General features: G+C 43.8%; 1 protein-coding gene across 11 annotated transcripts in view; it reads right to left on the bottom strand.

The window, feature by feature from the left end:
• Window positions 1-16736, bottom strand: part of PRRC2C (proline rich coiled-coil 2C) — a 68952-nt gene that overhangs the window by 32718 nt on the left and 19498 nt on the right. For 10 of the 11 annotated variants that reach the window (XM_039730363.1, XM_039730370.1, XM_039730368.1 and 7 more), the window contains exons 4-16: window positions 15814-15917; window positions 12763-12894; window positions 10671-10843; window positions 10233-10312; window positions 9504-9637; window positions 9335-9422; window positions 8932-9073; window positions 7899-7973; window positions 6344-6965; window positions 5374-5543; window positions 4532-4778; window positions 3279-3492; window positions 309-2672 (exon numbers count right to left, since the gene is read on the bottom strand). In XM_039730363.1, coding sequence (XP_039586297.1) covers window positions 309-2672; window positions 3279-3492; window positions 4532-4778; window positions 5374-5543; window positions 6344-6965; window positions 7899-7973; window positions 8932-9073; window positions 9335-9422; window positions 9504-9637; window positions 10233-10312; window positions 10671-10843; window positions 12763-12894; window positions 15814-15917 — 4545 coding nt within the window. The remainder of the gene's footprint in view (window positions 1-308; window positions 2673-3278; window positions 3493-4531; window positions 4779-5373; window positions 5544-6343; window positions 6966-7898; window positions 7974-8931; window positions 9074-9334; window positions 9423-9503; window positions 9638-10232; window positions 10313-10670; window positions 10844-12762; window positions 12895-15813; window positions 15918-16736) is intronic. The other variant, XM_039730364.1, reaches the window with a different exon arrangement.

Here is a 16736-nt window from a genome sequence, read left to right as displayed (position 1 = left end):
AAACTGCTCACATGAACATTTCTGCTTGCATCCAAATTGCAAGACACACAGCTCAACTAAGAAATAGCAATGCAATTTTTAAAAATTAGGCTTTTTAGCATTGTGCAAACAAGAACACTTCACTCTCAGCTTTAAGTTCAAGGTGTCTGTATATAAACAAAAAAATCGAGAAAGTACAGAGCCACAGGTGCACGTATGTCTTTTCTACCACGCTACGGATCTAAACCAGCCGCTTACGGTTTCAAACCACAAGAAGATGACAGAAGGCCATCACCCCCTGTGCTTCCTCACAGAGGCTGGGTACTCACCCTCTTTTTCCACTTCTGGGAGGAGGACCACTCCGCCTTTCGCTCCGGGGCCCTGAGAAGTTCCTCCCTGGCTTGGCTGGCCCGTTGTTGCCACGTCGGTTCTGACGATCTATTCCAGGCCGCTGACTAGAGAAGCTTCTCTTGGCTATTTCCCTTTTTGGAGCTCCAGCATTTTCTCCTGCCTTTGCAGCAACCTGTGCTGCTGCATCTGCTGTTTTCTTCTCATCCCTTTCCCGCCTCTCATTGAAGTCGCTGCTTTCCGAGGCTGTTTCCCACTCTTCATTTGCCTGGTCTGAAGAATTCTGGTTGGACAAGTCTGGTGTCTTACTTCCTGACACATCCAGAGCAGGGTTGGAAGGCTCATTAACTGCATTAGTAACTGTGGCACTCGTTGTGGAGCTGGTCACCACCTCACTGATCTTGGATGCAGCTTCTCTCTCTTTTAGGCGCCTGAAGCGTGGTGGCTTATCCTGCCTTGGAGGCCGGGCAGGCCTCTGTCTTCGTGGCCTCTCTCTGTTTGGATCAAACTTCCTTTCAAATTTCGGAGGTCTTTTATCAATTGGTATAGGACCATAATGCTCATTTCTTCTTGGAGGCTCTCCATCTTCTGGTTTAATGATCTCTGTTTGCCTGGGGTTCCACTGATTGTCCCTGTAGGCTGGTCTCCTTATGGTGGATGGACGTGGAGGACGTCCCCCAGGATCCCTGCCACCACGCCTATACATTCCCCCTCTGCCTCGTCTAGAAGGCTCTCCTTTAGGAAGAAATCCTGGCTTGGGCTTGTTCTCATAATCTCTGACGTATGTTTTTTCTAGGGATCTGTTGTCTACTCTGATATTGTTCTCAGGTTTGAACGACAGGGGCTTTGGAGGCTTCTTGCCATCAGCTCTTTCTTCTCTTTTCGGGTGCTTGCCCTTGATGATGCTGTCTTTGTCTGAGAGCAGGGTGTCACTCGCGCTCTCGTGCACCTCGCTGTCAGAATCTGTCTCCGAGCCATGCTGGCGCCGCCGTTTCGGGATTACTTCAAAGTCAGAACTCTCACTACGAGTTTCACTCTCTTCTCTTTGCCTAACAGGCCCTGAAGGCACATGCTCTGATCTAGGCTTAGGATCTCTGTAGTGTGGGTACTCTCTATTATGGCCTCTACTGCCCCGACCACGTCCTCCGTAAGAACCCCTGTAGCTACGGCCCCTAGAATAATACTCGCCCCGACCTCTGCCTCTGTATCCCTGATCTGGGAACCAGTCCCTGTCCCTGGCCTCCTTCCAGTATGTCCTAGGTGGCAAGCCAGGCTCTCTTTTCACTGGCCTGGTTTCTAGGCGTGGTTTCTCCACCACCTCCTTGCTCACCACCTTCTCAGGCTGCTTGTCCTCCTTGCTGGCGGGAGCGGGGGGCTGTGCATGGGGCGGGGGCTGAGCGGCCGGCGGGGCGGCCGGGGGCTGCGGGATGGCTGGGGGCAGCTGGGCACTGGCTGGCTGGGCAGCTGGGAGCTGCTGCTGCACTGCAGGGGCAGGGGGCTGCACCACAGCTTTAGCTGCTGCCTCGGGCTGGCTGCTCTCCTGGCTTGCTGGTGCTGGGGCAGCATCCTGGGTTATCTTCTTAGCCAGAGGAGCGCTGCTGGAGGTGGATCTCTCGGGCTCAGCCTGAGACAGTGGCACTTGAGGTGATTCCTTTTTGTCACTTTTTTCAGGCTTGCCTGGTTTTTCACTAGCTGTCTTTTCTCCCTCCTTCTCCTTTCTCTGCTCACGCTCTTCTCTCTGCTCACGCTCTTCCTTCATGTCCCTAAGCACAGGTTTCTTAATTGGACCAGATCTTCTTACTGGTCTGTCGCCACCTTCGTCTCGCCTGCCATAACCTGGCCTAGGACCCCATCTTGTTTCAGACTTAGGTTTGAAAGTTTTCTCAGGTTTTGGTCCTTCTGATGTTCTATTAGTGATCAAAATTTCTTTTTTCGGTTTAATCTCAAGTCTCTCAATTGTCTCCTTTGTCTCAATAGGTCTGTTACTTAATTTAGGGATATTTGCTGCTGTTTCACCCCTCTGGTCTTCTGATTTTAGGGAGTGACTTGAACCATGGGAAATGCTTCTCTTTAATGAAGAGTGACTTTCCCCCATAGGCACCAATTCTTCTGGAGAACTACGTGTAACCTTCTCACTCACTCCTTCAAAATTAACTGCTGTGTTAGGTGTGTCAGTTTGGAGAGGCTGTACATCTTCCAAAGGCCTGCTTGGGAACTTCTGTATCTCTACCTCTCCGGATTCTCTGAAAAATTCTGTCTTTGGATGAGAGTCCAGCTGGTTGTGTTCTACAGGATAAGCACTGGCAGGGACAGCAACTCGTTCTTGCTCCAAGTGTGCCTCAGACCTAAAGCAGAAAGCAATTAAGAGTATTAGCATGTGGGGGGAAAAATTTATTCATACATAATTACTCAAATCAAATAATTTTCTATTAAGGATCCATGTCGGCTCTAGGAAGTAACAGGAAATAATTTTTAATGGAGACGCCAACTATTACCCAGATGGCAGCAGAACAGAAAGAATTTCTGAATACTTCTAAGAAGCAGAGGAAAATCCTGACCATTCACCATGGATCAAAGGCCAAAAGGGACTTTTGCTTTATACCACTTGTACTTAGCATACCACTTTTAAAACAAATAACATACTGGACAAAAGTTCTCTAAAATGGGGAGAACTGAGAGAAAATGGAGGAGAACACTGTAGGAATGTTCTACAAAATTGCAAATTCAAAATATTCTGGCAATCACCATTCATCTAGGCTAAACAAGGAGTAAATTGTCCTTCTACACCCTGCTACAGAGCAGGGTCTTCTGTTTTGTACAACAGCATCAAGCACTCTGCATCCCCCAGTCACAACTCCTCCTTTCAAGTTTTGTGTGAAGCTACAACCCAGTCAGTCAAGACTGCATTTTACACCCTGTGTGACTTGGAGAGCGGCACAACTCCAGCTTACCTCAAATCATCAGGCTCTTCCAAGACCTTGGGAGGAGAAGTGGACTGCTGAGATTCGGCGTGGGGGTAGGGCTCTGAGCCCCACATCATGCGCGGCTCGGACAGGGGCACGCTGTGCTCCCTCGCAGAGCGAGCCATGTGCTCAAAGGAGTCTGAGCCAGCTGCTGAGCCCTCCAGCTGCTCTCTTCTCATCAGGGGTTTGGGAGGCATAATTCCTGGCAGAGTGAAGTTCAACAATTGAAACCAATTTAACATTAGCAAAGAAACCAACCTCAATACAAACAAAGCTTGTCAGGAGGTACTAAGGAATGCTGTTCTCTCCCCTCCAATCTCCTTCCCTTTGACTGTCTGTGTTGAAACCTAACATTTATTCCCTGCCAGCCAACCTCATTCTGACTAAATCACACTCAACACTTGTATCCCATGTCCCAACAAAAGGAGAAAGCTTTCTGCTTTCACTATACTGGGAAGAACAAGGCCTATGGACCTGTAAACTCATGGATGAAGATTGTGCTGTAACATCTGAATGGCCAAAGGAAGATGAGTGTACACACAGACAGTTTTTTATACTCTATTCCAGCTTGAAAAATTTTGTACCACTTCAAAGAAATTTTGTAGTTTTCATTATCTCTGCTTAGCCTGCTATTTCCTCCAATCATTCCTTGCACTCACTGAAGATACCCTTCAGTTGAGCAGGTATCTTCATTACATTACAGACTTCTACTATTTATGCCCAATAGCTTTCCTAACTGCAAATCAGATGGCCATCCCACAAATTAAAAAGGACTTTTTACGGTCAAGAGTCTGAAACCACGTATTTATTAAGACTCTGGAGCTGTTAATATGTAATGTAAAAATAGAAAAGTTTCATGGGATATTTTAGGAAGCAATATAGTGCCAAAATGTAATAAAACACAAATGGTAAATACACTTTTTCTTAGTTCAACCTAACTCTTGCCAGCTTTCTGTCTGTAACAAAGAAAGGCTTATGCTGACATTCTCAATCATTTTAACTGTCACTCACATGCCTGCAGTGTGACAGCTGGAATAGTCAGCTTTATAGTCAAAGGTATACATTCTCATAGGACTACAATTATAGTCACATATGACTACAATCTATTTGGTTTCAAACAATAAAATAATGTTGATTTCTTCTTAAAACCCCACCTGTTTACTAAACAAAGTGTGGTTAAGGAATGACTTCTAGCTCAAAATCAAGTAAGTTGAACAGCAAAAAAATGTCTCCAGGTTTACCTGGGTGAATAGGAGGCATATCCATGGCAGGTCTCCCCGACATCATCCGTGGGTCCATGTAGGATTGCATCATGAGCCAGCGGGGGTCGAAGCCCATGGAAGCCAAATGCTGGGGATGGGGCTGCATGGGCTGGTACAGGGGTCTGTGCTGGGGTGGTGGGACAGGGCCACTCGAAGGCTGGGAGGGAGCAGACTGTGGAAGGACACCTTGCTGCTGTTGCTGCCACTGCTGCTGTTTCATTTGCTCCTGGAAATGAAAAACCAGTATTACAGGACTTTTTGATAGGATGAAGACTTGAGCACAGCTCTAAGAATCCTTGGAAACAACAAGTACAATTATCTCCAGGACAGCAAGTACTCTGAAAGTTAATTGTTGACATGTATCAGGGTGATGTAGGAGAAAAGGGAGAAAACCAGACTGGACAACTTACAATAGCTGCAGCTTAACTGGTGTGCAGCTGAGACACAGAACAACCTACACTTTGTGCATGTCATTAATGCAAAGTGCTCCTCAGAACACAGCACCCAAATTCAACAGTGAGTGTCACACCCTTTTAGGAAAGCTGCAGAAATAATCAATCATCAGACTTCAGGTTCCACGGGCAAGCCCAGGGCAATGCCAGTGTGGGACAGTTTCAAAGCCTCTCCAGCCTTCTGCTCACTTACAGACCTTGCAAGTGACAAGAAGTGTTTCAGGCAGAACAATTCCTACCAATATGATTTTCTAGAAGCTGGGAAGCAAAAACTCAGGATTTCTGAAACTCCTATGATCACACTGTTCAAAATGAGGCAGAATACAGCATTCTTTAAATGAGCCTCCTTTCAATGAACTGTTTTGTTACCTGCTGCCTCTGAAATCTTGGTGGTAATGACTTCTGGAACTGCTTAGAATAGCCCGAGGAAACAGCAGGACGAGGTTGGGATCCTGAGTCTGGCTCATTCTCATGAGTCACCTGTGAAACCTCTTTCTCATTTCGACCACTGTCTTGTCGAGTAAAGACTGCTTGATCTTCTGAAAGAAAAACAACAAACCCCCCACCTATGTGAGACAACAGTCAATATTAAAACTGACAATTTTACCAGAATATCAGATAAAGAATGTTCTAAAATGCCTGCTTTCTCTAATTTCAGAGTTTCCAAAATGAGTAAAGGCACACAAAGTCAAGGACAGCCTCTCAAAACAGAACAACTGCTGTTAATACACCTCTGTCTTTTTAAAACTTAGATAGATTGGGAAATCAACCACTGGCATTCAGGTTGCAGCTATTATGTGATTTAAGAAGTGCTGTATCCATGACACCACATCACATTTAGATCAACTTTTTTTCATTAAGGTTTGGTTTTACAATCAATTTTATCCACTTAAATCTAATATAACCTTACCAAGCACAGTCTAATAGTTTTCCCATGGCATTCAAGTTTCAGTACAAAAAATGCACCACATTTAAATAGGTGCCCTTTGTGTCTACTTCTCTAGGCTTGCTGAAAGAACAGAACAGAAGAAATAATTTGCACTGCTTTTTAAACAACATGGGTGGCTGACCCTTCTTTAAGAAGAGAAGAAAGCCTGCTTTTCTTTCTGTATTTCTCAAAGTCCAGCCTAAATCACAGAAGCCATTTTTTCCCCTAATCTTTTGATGAGTTGGGCAAACAGGCTTAGCTCAAAGGACAGTTATCAGCTGTAATGCACCAGGAAAATAATTGGTCTAGATGTACTCGGTTAATTAGGTATGCAAATGAGACTTCTAGACAACAGCTATGCTCTGTGACTCAGCTTTAAGAAGGACAACTCCTACTTGTGTGCAAGCATACCTTTTTCTTCCTTGTTATTCTTGGTTTCACTTTCTTGTTTTTCTACTACAGGTGTTGCCACAGGTTCTACAGGCTCAGGAACCTCATGTGCTGGTTTCTCCTCTTCTTTCTCTTTCTCATTCTCCTTCTCTTCTTTCTCCACCTCTTTTTCTTTCTCTTTCTCTGCTTCTTGTTCTTTTGCCTTCTCCAGTTTTTCTTTTTCTTCTTTTTCCTTTTCCTTCTCCCTTTCCCTCTCTTTCTCCTTTTCCTTCTCCCTCTCTTTTTCTCGCTCCCTCTCCCGCTCCCTCTCCTTTTCCCTCTCCCGCTCCCGTTCCCTCTCTCTCTCCCTTTCCCTTTCTCTCTCCTTCTCCCTTTCTCTTTCTTTCAGAGGGTCTTCCCGGGAGGGTTTTGTCATGCAGCCGAATTTCTCGTTTAACCGTTTGAGCTTTTCAGCACAAGCTGCTTTTCGCTGCTCTTCCATTCTCCTCTCTTCCTCCTCTCGCCGCTTACGGGCTCGCTCCACTGCAGCCGATATCTCTGACTGCTGCCTCCTCCTCTGCTTCCAAATTTCATCTTCATCTGGTACTGGTTTAGGGGGAAAGGGCCCCTGCCTTCCCATCTGCCGGTCAGGGGGAGGAGGGTGCTGCAGGAAGAAAATCAGTCAGGTTGAACACGTGTTATATAACCAACCAGCTGAAATACTACATTTTAACTATTTGTGTGTATCTGCATCTTTAAAAAGCAAGACTTGGAAGGAAAAGCCAGCCCCCACCTTCCTGATCTGGTTCAGACTCTCACAACCTGAGCCCAGAAAGGAGAGGCAGAGAATCGCTAGGGTTGTGTCTGCTCTCCTTCCCATCACGACAAAGTGACAGCAAAGATGACAAACATATTTCAGATTTTGTTACAAGCTGCTCTAAATCTCAGACAGAAGTCCCTCAAGGAGCCAAGGAATTTCAAGGTAGCTCAGGATAAGAGAGATTTTAATTCACATTTCATTTGGGAATCCATCTCCTCATGTTCAGACTCTCACAACCTGAGCTCAGAAAGGAGAGGCAGAGAATCGCTAGGGCTCGTGTCTGCTCTCCTTCCCATCACGACACAGTGACAGCAAAGATGACAAACATATTTTAGATTCTGTTACAAGCTGCTCTAAATCTCAGATAGAAGTCCCTCAAGGAGCCAAGGAATTTCAAGGTAGCTCAGGATAAGAGAGATTTTAATTCACATTTCATTTGGGAATCCATCTCCTCATCTGTGTTGGCAGCCATCCCTCCAGCACTGTTCCCATGCTCCTGTCCTTTCCAGTTCCAGACTGGGGCTGGATAACTAAATGCTCCTGAACTTCTTGTGCATTTCACATGCCACTTACAAGATGGGGCAGCTTTACACAATTGCAGCATGGCTGTGTGGGGGTCCCATTCCCACCAGCCCCAGGCACTACAATCATTTTACATGTTAAAGGAAGTTTTATCATTATATGAAGCATATTTTTACTTTTCTTAGTCTAAATCCCTCCACCACAGCATTAAAGAATTTAACTCAAGGAAGTAAGGACAAGTCTAATCTTTCTTACCGGTGGCAGAATAGATTTTGGAGGAAGAGCAGGGCCACCTCTTTCATGTATAGAAGGCTGTGGTGGACCTCGATCCTGTTGGATCAAACACAGTACCAAGGTTAAGCAAGCTTCTAACCACAGCCAAGCTGAAAAACTTTAGATTTACTCTTTCTACTGCATTAAGACACTCCATCTAACAAGGCATCTGCATTCAACACAAATCTACATGTGAAACAAGGGCAAAAACATTTTCGCTTTTATGTACTGAGAGCTGAACAATTTAACTTTATGTTCCTGCACCATTTTTCCTTAGATTCAATCATCAAAACTTAAAGAACAGTGTGATCTTTAATACAGAGACAAAGTGCAAGTAAAACTATTCCCAGATTTCCCATCTTCATTATTACTGGTGTCAAGAGAAAATACTTCTGGGAAATTTTCAAAACCAACAGTAGCTTTTCCTGGGGGAGGGGAGGGGAAAAAATAGGGCTGTAGCAGGCATCAATTGAGGTGGATGACAATATTCTTCTACTAGAGGAAGCAAAAAATGGCTGAGTTGATGAATTCTACATGGTCTGTATAAAATCCATTAGCGTGAGAAGTGAACTGACATTACAGCTAAGCTGCACTGCAGAAAGTGGACCATGATACTAAAAAAAAAATCCCCACACCCATGAAAAATGTGTGGGCTATTTATCCACTGGAAAACCTGATAAACACCAGAATGGCTTCATCCAGCTCCAGGGATGGACACACAAGAGTGTGGAGCCTGCCAGCTGGGCCCCAGTGCCTGGTGAAGAGCTCTGCCCCCTCAGGGTGTGGGGCAGGACACACTACAGAAAGCCAGGCTATTTTTGTGCTGTGACCAGAGGCAGCTAAGTTGTCTGAGCAGCACCTGATCAGTTAGCACAGCTCAGATAATGCTTTCAGCAGCTAATGCCTCCCCTCATGTTCATAACCTTAATTGACCTGACAGTTTGGAAAGACACCTGATTCGGAGCTCTCCTGACAAGGCTGCTGCCACAGGAGCTGAAGAGAAGAGCACACAAACCTGATCAAGCTGAGAGCTTTTGCTGTAAGGCCCTTTGGCTGCTGCTGTGGAAGCCTGGGTGGTAGACTTGGCATTTGTCTGTTCTTCAGTTTCCTTCTGGCCATCAGGACTCTGGGAATCTTTTGATGGTGTTTGTTCATCACTGAGTGCAAAGAAATAAGAAAAACAGAATGTATACTCCACACAGGTATTTGGTGATTATCTCCTAGCCTCGGTGTTTCTTAGTCAGGATAATTTCTACTCCACACCCAGCTGACTGGAGTCTGCAGGCAGTTATGCAATTGAATACAGTATTAAATTACTGGAATTAGTGCTACTGGAATGAGTACTTGCACTCATTTCATTAATCTTTTCAAAATCTAGTTAAGTGACATTTCCCATCTAATTGGCAACACAAACTCACCCACTTTCCTTCTCTTTCTGACTGCTTCCTTGCTCATCATCATCACTGAAATTCAACTGCTCAGTGTAATCCACTTCACTCTGAGCACCTGACACATAAACAAATATTCAATTAACCTTTCAGAAACATTCAGCATACAAATAACAGACCATTAATCTGATGTCCTTACCTGCCCAGCCTTCATCAGCCTCAGCATCCAGATTATCAAATTTATCAAGCTCTTTGAGTTCACTAGCACTAAGAATGGATGGGCGTTCAATAGGCTCTGAGCACCATGAGGGTGGGCCTCTTCCCCTTGGGCCTCTAAAAAATGAGAGAAACAAAAGCCACTGTCACTACTTATCCACAAATGACAGAGAAAAGGTCAGTTTGCATGACCATTGTTTGAAATATACAGTGCTGCTGTTTCAAGCACAGTGAACTCTCATCCACATGTGCAACTACCAGAATTCAAATAATTACTCTTCCACGTGCACAACTATCCTACACTATGGAACCACACACAGAAAAGTGGAAAATTTGTTTTATAGTGCATCAGAGCTCAACTTTAATTGGAAAGCATCAAAGTTGACAACCAGGAGCTGACTACTGTCACTGTAACAATGGAAAAATCTATTTATGGGCAAAATACTGGTTTAAGTTTCAAAGATGTTCCTGCAAGTGACTCCTGCTCTTCACAACCAAAATCCCTGTAATATGCAGAATTGCCTCAAGCTTTCCAGTTGAGCTCTCCAACTCCAGACATCCCCTGACACTCGTCCACAAAACTTGGGAGACTGACCAGTGTCAGTTCTTACACAGTACATAATCACCATCAAGATACTCCGTGCAAATGATTTCTTTTTTTTTTAATTAAGTCACAGACTTCAAAACCCACAACCATTTTTAGGTTTCTTACCTGCTAGGCTCAGAATTAGGAAATCTTGTTGGACCTTGCATAGAGGGAGGATATGCCATTCTGGGATACTGATTAAACATCTAAAAAGGGATTAAAAACAGGAGCCACTCATTAAAAAGTATTACTGCATTAAGTACACTGAGAACATCAAAGGAAGTAATGGAAATAAAGCGAGACTCTTCACTCAAGTTTGCTTATTGTTTCAAGTGGGTGACATCAAGTCCCTAAGGGGAAGTGACTGGAAGTGTTAATCAACTCCTGACAAGTTCAAACTCCATGTAGTGACAGGTAGCCACATCCTATGTTGAGTTTTAGTCCTGCCCTTCCAGCAGAACTGATAAGAATTCCATGAAGAGGAGAAAAATGGGCTTAAGAAAATCCCACCAGCCAAAACCCAATCTCTGCTGCTTAAAAAGTGTTCATGCAGGCATCACTCACATAAGGAGGCATCATTGCTCTGTACTGGGATGAGATGGGTGGCTGCTGCTGGCCATTCAGCTTGGGCTGAGGGACCTGGGGCAGCCGCACATCCCTCTTGTCTCCTGCCTTCTGGCCATCACTCTGCTCTGCTGGTGTAGCGCTGCCATCTTCTTGTCCCTTAGCTTCTTGATCTGTTGGAGAAGCAGAAGAGATTTTCTTAATACCCCCATCCCTCCAATTAGTAGCATCTGCATGGACAGAATCAGCACAAAAAAAGCCAGAAATAGAGTTTAAATTGCAGATTTCCAGCCAGGGATGGTGAGGAACACGTTGTTCCCACGCAGCCCTCGGTGACACAGCAGATGCATGTTCCTATCTGCTACTGAAACAAGCAGTGGCCACTCCAGAATCACCAGAAGCTGCTTCCTGATCCTCTTCAGCCCTAGGTCCAGCTGTGTTCCTAAAGGGTCAGAACTAAATTTATAGATTGCTCTAGTTGTCCCATTCTACCTTCCAAAACACAGTGCAATTTTGGAAGGATACTGATTATAGCACAAGAAACAAAACAGATTTAGCTGTGCTAAGTGGGCCACTGTTGACTCAGTGTGAAGATGCTGTCAAGGAAAAGATCAAGGTTCCTAAGCAGCAAAGGCCTACCAGGAAATTCTCAAGCAGCTCAAAAAGAAAGGTAATGCACAGGATGTGTCCAAGTGAAGACAGGTGTAGTCTGGTTTGCATCTCTGCCTGATAAGGATGGAATAGAAGTGATGATGGCTGTACTTCTGGTGTGAATGTCTACCTAACCGTCCAGGGAAACTCAGGGATTTTAATGACTTATCATTTGTGCCAGGCACACCATTCTTTTAGAAGTTTCTGCCTGTAGAGCACGGGTTAAGACAAAAAAACCCACCAGGGTAAACTTAGCAGCAGTGCTCAGATCAATGGAGACAAAAATTCAGAGACACACACTGTAAATGATGTTCCTTTAGGGACACAAACCTTTAAGCAGAGTTAAACTCTGCTCCTAAGTATCCATTACAGTTCTTGCACTTATCTTTGCTGGGAAGCACAGCTGCTAAAGGGGGACTGACTACTTGCCAAGTTCATTTAGCTTTCTGCTGTCAGACAGGAAAGAAGGGCTTAATATAGCATGTACAGTGCTGCCCAAAACTGTAACTGCCTGCAGGAGGCTGGACAGACACGTAGCTGCTCTCATTTGGTGCTGGCTATCTCTCCCATTCCCTGACAATTTATGCTTGAGATCAAAATCAAGACAAGACATGAACAGGCACATGGCCTTGTTCTGCAGGACCATACAAATCAAGGAAAACCAAGATGTGTAACAAGGAAAGGAGTTACAGACTCCTTTCTGAAGTGCCTGTCACTGGCACGGGACAGTGCCAGCCACAGTGCAGGACAGGACCTCTAGTCCATCAAACCTCATCAAAACCAAACTTTTGTGGGAGAAAGGAATCTTGTTTTCCACTGGTAACAAGCACAGTCCCAAATAGCTTCCCATTAAAGTGAAATACACATTTCTTTCCTGAGAGATGTAAACCCAGCACTGTTAGTTGTTTTCACCAGATCTAATCCCCCACTGCTGAAACAGATCCAGCTGGTCAGAGCACTGCACCCAGGAGCTGAAGATGCCAATGCCTTTAAAGGCACAACCCAATCTTTTGGCATGCTGTAGACTGAACTTCCTCTTCAGGAATTTTCAGGCTCCACTCCTAGGAGTACTAACAACGTTAAGGCCAGCCCTGATCACCATTTGTGTGATTAGTTAATTCTAGGAGAGTTCTTTAAAGAGGTATCTCACCTGCTGTGACATCAGCAAAGTAAGAAAATGGCAGTATTGTGCAACTAACAAATGTTCCTCAGAGCACAACTACAGGACTGAGTACACTGGGAAAATGGAAGTGACAGGATTAAACACACTATTTTCCACATACCAGGAACACAGAAAAGCAGAATAAAGCCCCAAATATCTAGTTCTTCCATGCAGGAGTGTGCTGATTGAAACAACATATTCATCTATTTCTTTTGTACAGGGCACAAGCAGTAAGTCCCACACAAATCAATTTCACAACAATTTGTAGCTCACACTTACTCTGTGGTCGTAGGTTGGCTCCTGATCCATCTTCAGCTCCATCCTTGTCCTTGCCTGACTTGTCCTGGTCCCCAGCTGCCGGCAGACTGGGGAATTCTTGCTGGAAATAACTATTGATTGGAATAGGTGGACCTACACAGCAAGATATTCACAGAGTCACTACTTGCTGTAGCCAAAACAGTTCAGAAAGCAACAGAAGCCTGATCATCCTCTAGAAGTGAACAGTTAAAGCTTTAAAATAAAAAAACCTAAGTGTTAAAGCCACAGTCATTTACTGGCAATATAAAGGGTTCCAAAGTTGTTAAATTTACTGGATCAACTATGACAGCTGTTGAGGCTGAGAAAAATCCAGAAACACAAGAGAGCAACAATGGACAATGGAACTTAGCCCAGGGAGTACCTGGAGTTCCTCAGCTCTGTAAACACTTTTTCCCACTCCTTCCAGACAAAGATTTCCTTCTTTTCATTCTAAAACTATAGTCCACCCAAGAATGGGCAACTATGTAACTGCAAACACATTTATGATTAATTATTGTTCTAGTAAGAAATTTCCAGGACTTTAAAAGGCCACAGCTTTTACCCTATGAGAAAAGCATCAGGATGACATTCTTTGATTTCTAAACCCCTTGACATCATACTCAAGATTGGAATTTAAGACTTCTGTTGTATACAGTATGGAAGCCACATACATAGCTTGTTTTCCTGGTTAGAATGTTTTGTTGGCATCTGCTTTGCATCAATTTCCTCCACATACACATAATGTATAGTGACCTATTAGATCAGCAGCACTCCTGTGCCAAATCAGCAATAATCTGAGTGCAGATTTCCATTCCAGCAGCCTGAATAACAGCCTGTTCCTGCACTTGTCTCTACCACTGACTACTCTAAGGGACATGGTACTCAGCTACATGGATTATGGTAGAGGGCAAGCTCACAAACAAGGATCTAATATATGGTGCCCAAACCCCTCAATCCTGACTATTGGCTTTTTTTTAACTAGAAAAACTTCTGCTTTCTCCAATCTCAGAAAGAATCATTCACAAAGATAAAATGCAGAGATCCCAGTGGGCTTTTAATCAGTTGGGGTTTTTTTAAAGAGTTAAACACAGGATAAATGCCTTACTCTGTGCTGTGTAAAGCCATGCCAGCAAATAACAGTATCTATCCCTGTGTGTACAAATTGCCTTTCAATTTTCATTCTGACTTCACATACTACAGACCATATTAATTTGTTTTTTCTTAAAGGACACTGGACTCTTGCTGTTCCCAAGCAGCTACATGCAGGGACTTTCTCAATGGGAATAAAAACCAGTCCCACTGACCAGATGACCTGCCAGGAGAGGGAGTCCCTTCCGAGATCCTGTGGCATGCAACATTCATGAGTTTTATGAATCTGGAAAAATGCTTTCTGCTCAAGCCTACACAACATTTTAATGGCAAAGTAACAGCACCAGAGATCTCCTTGACTGTATTTAAGCTACAAGCCTGAAAAAGCCAGACTGGCAACCAGCAGTTCAGAAAGAAGTTAAAAAATTCAAAGATGTTTTGATAGTAATTTACTCCAAATTTTAGCTGAAGCATGAGCTGAAAAATACACACTGCTGTTATATTTCCTAAGTCTTTCCCTTCTCCATGGCCACCAAGAGGATCAGAGAAAGGTTTAGCCTTGCCTCACTCCAGTTTTACAAGAGCACGAGGCTGAGTGACTGCTGGAATGCTCACGAGGCAGCAGGAGAAACTCTGAGAGCCAAGTGCAGCTCAGGAAAGCAGGAGCACAACAGGTGGATCCTGGTTTCAAACCCAGGACAGCAAGCAGCTGCTGCCAATTCACATCCAGTGCTGCTTCCTGAAACTGCAAACCCAGTGCTGCATTAATTGAATGAAATGAGGCTGCCATCTGGGCTTGGCACACGAGCTGCCATGGTAACTATGAAATAATTAGCTAAATGCATTTTGAAGCTACTGAGCCGAATCACTATTTCCTGTGTCATGGAGATGATCTTATCAGCTTCTGCAGGAAGGCTGCTATGCAGATCACTTTGCACCAGTGCTCATTCTTGGTTTTTAAATCCACAGAAATCCTACAAAAGCTTAAAGGAGAAAAGTTTCTATATTTGAAAGTAGAACACTGAACATTAAGCAGCAAGAATTGGAGTACCTAGAATTGTCACTTCTAATTCTCAGTGCAAAAATCTTTAGATATGTGACGTTAACAAACTCCATATAATATCTAAGAAATTACCTCCACGCTATTAATATTTTTTCATTTTAAGAACTCAATTCTTCAACTGGAAAGCCTAAACTCCATTTTACAGCCACAGAAAGCTTGCAAGTCTCAAACTTAAGGAATAAAACACATTGCAGGTTATTTATCATAATGGAGACAGAGGAATTTTAAATAACCTCTCACTCTGCAAGCATTTTAAAAAATCTCCTGAAGATTTAGTTCTGAACTTACATCTGTAATGAAAACACTCAAGCTAAGAGTCACTCTGATGGAAACAATTTTCCATCCTTTCATCCAATTATGTTAAATAACCCTCAAAACACACCTTTAATGTTTTTCCCAGAAAGAAAACTACTTAAGCACTATCACTTTGATACTAAAATAACCAAGGAATTTATAAAATGAAGGGAAAAGTATTGCCATTTCACATGTTTAAACAGAAGCAAAACTACACATACTTTGCACAAAATGATCCAAAACTATGATCAGAATGACCACCAACTGTTTACATCTCTCCTTCCCATACCAAAATTGTTTGTATTATAAGAACTGACTGTGATTTGTCCTCCTCACCACAGCCACACTGAAGATTTTCTGCTGCCATGACCACTTGTCAATTCAAAAGCGGTGACTACACCAAGCTTGCAAAAGTCAGCCAGACCTGCTGATAAATCCAGTGACTGGGAAGGGCTCATTGCCCAGCCTGGAATGCTGCTTCCATGACTTTCCCCACTCCCAAGTGGCCTGGCCAAGCCTCAAGGGGCTGTTGAGTGTGGGGGTCTCCCCCAGCCTGGTGTGCAGGGCAGAACCTGAGCAGCACTCACCGTCTTGTCCTGGCTTGGTGTTGGCCCAGGATTTGGCAACAGGAGCTGCTTCTGGAGGAGCAGGAACAGCAGGTTTTGGCTGGGTCTGCGGCACGTCTGGCTGTCTGGAATCAGAGGAAAAGCACTCGTGAATACAAGAGGGTGTCAGGATGGCTACTGCAAACAAGGGAATACAGTAAGGGAGCTGTGCAGCTGAAGAACCAATAACTATTTTTCTTCAGAAAAGGAGTTGTTATAGAAACAGTTTAAAAATTGAACAAATTAGTTAATTATTTCAAGATTCCATTTCCCAAAGAGGAGAGGAATAAATGAAAATGGCACAGCAGAAAATGCAGCCAGGCATGAACTGAATTACAGCTTTTAAAGAAGTGTATTGGACAATCAAAAAACCAATCCATCTACAACCATCAAAGGGAATAACTTGGATAAATGTTCTCTTGCCTTGGGAGTTAACAGAGGAAAGCACTTCAAGATCACCATGGACTGAGAGAAAGAAGGCAAACACATGTCAGGAATTCCCAAATAAAAGGAACTGATACGGAAAGCTAAAGATATCATTAAAAACTCTATGGGTACCATGAGCTGGAGCCCAGAACATTAAGTCTTAAGAAATGGACTCAGTCCCACCATCTCTAAAAATGAAGAGGCACAAGCACTCTTTTTGTCCAGTGCACAAAACCGAGGCACAAGCCTTTTCTAGTCTGCAGATTCAGTCATATTGTTCAACCTCTTTCAATAAAGGCTATTCCTGAAACCTGCATGTTCAGGTAACTTAAGACTCTAAGCATTAGTGTCTAAAACCAACTAAGACTAATCCTCCAGCTCCTTCGTAGGACCTTTTAATAAAACAGGAACTATGGGGCAAATGCTGTGGTCTAGAACCACTTTACTACACCAGTGAAGAGAGAAGCAGTGTGGTATCA

The sequence above is a fragment of the Passer montanus genome, unplaced genomic scaffold, assembly GCF_014805655.1.
Source record: "Passer montanus isolate IOZ18808 unplaced genomic scaffold, ASM1480565v1 scaffold71, whole genome shotgun sequence".
In the NCBI taxonomy this organism is placed as follows: Eukaryota; Metazoa; Chordata; class Aves; order Passeriformes; family Passeridae; genus Passer; species Passer montanus.
This window is presented reverse-complemented; position numbering and strand designations above follow the sequence as displayed.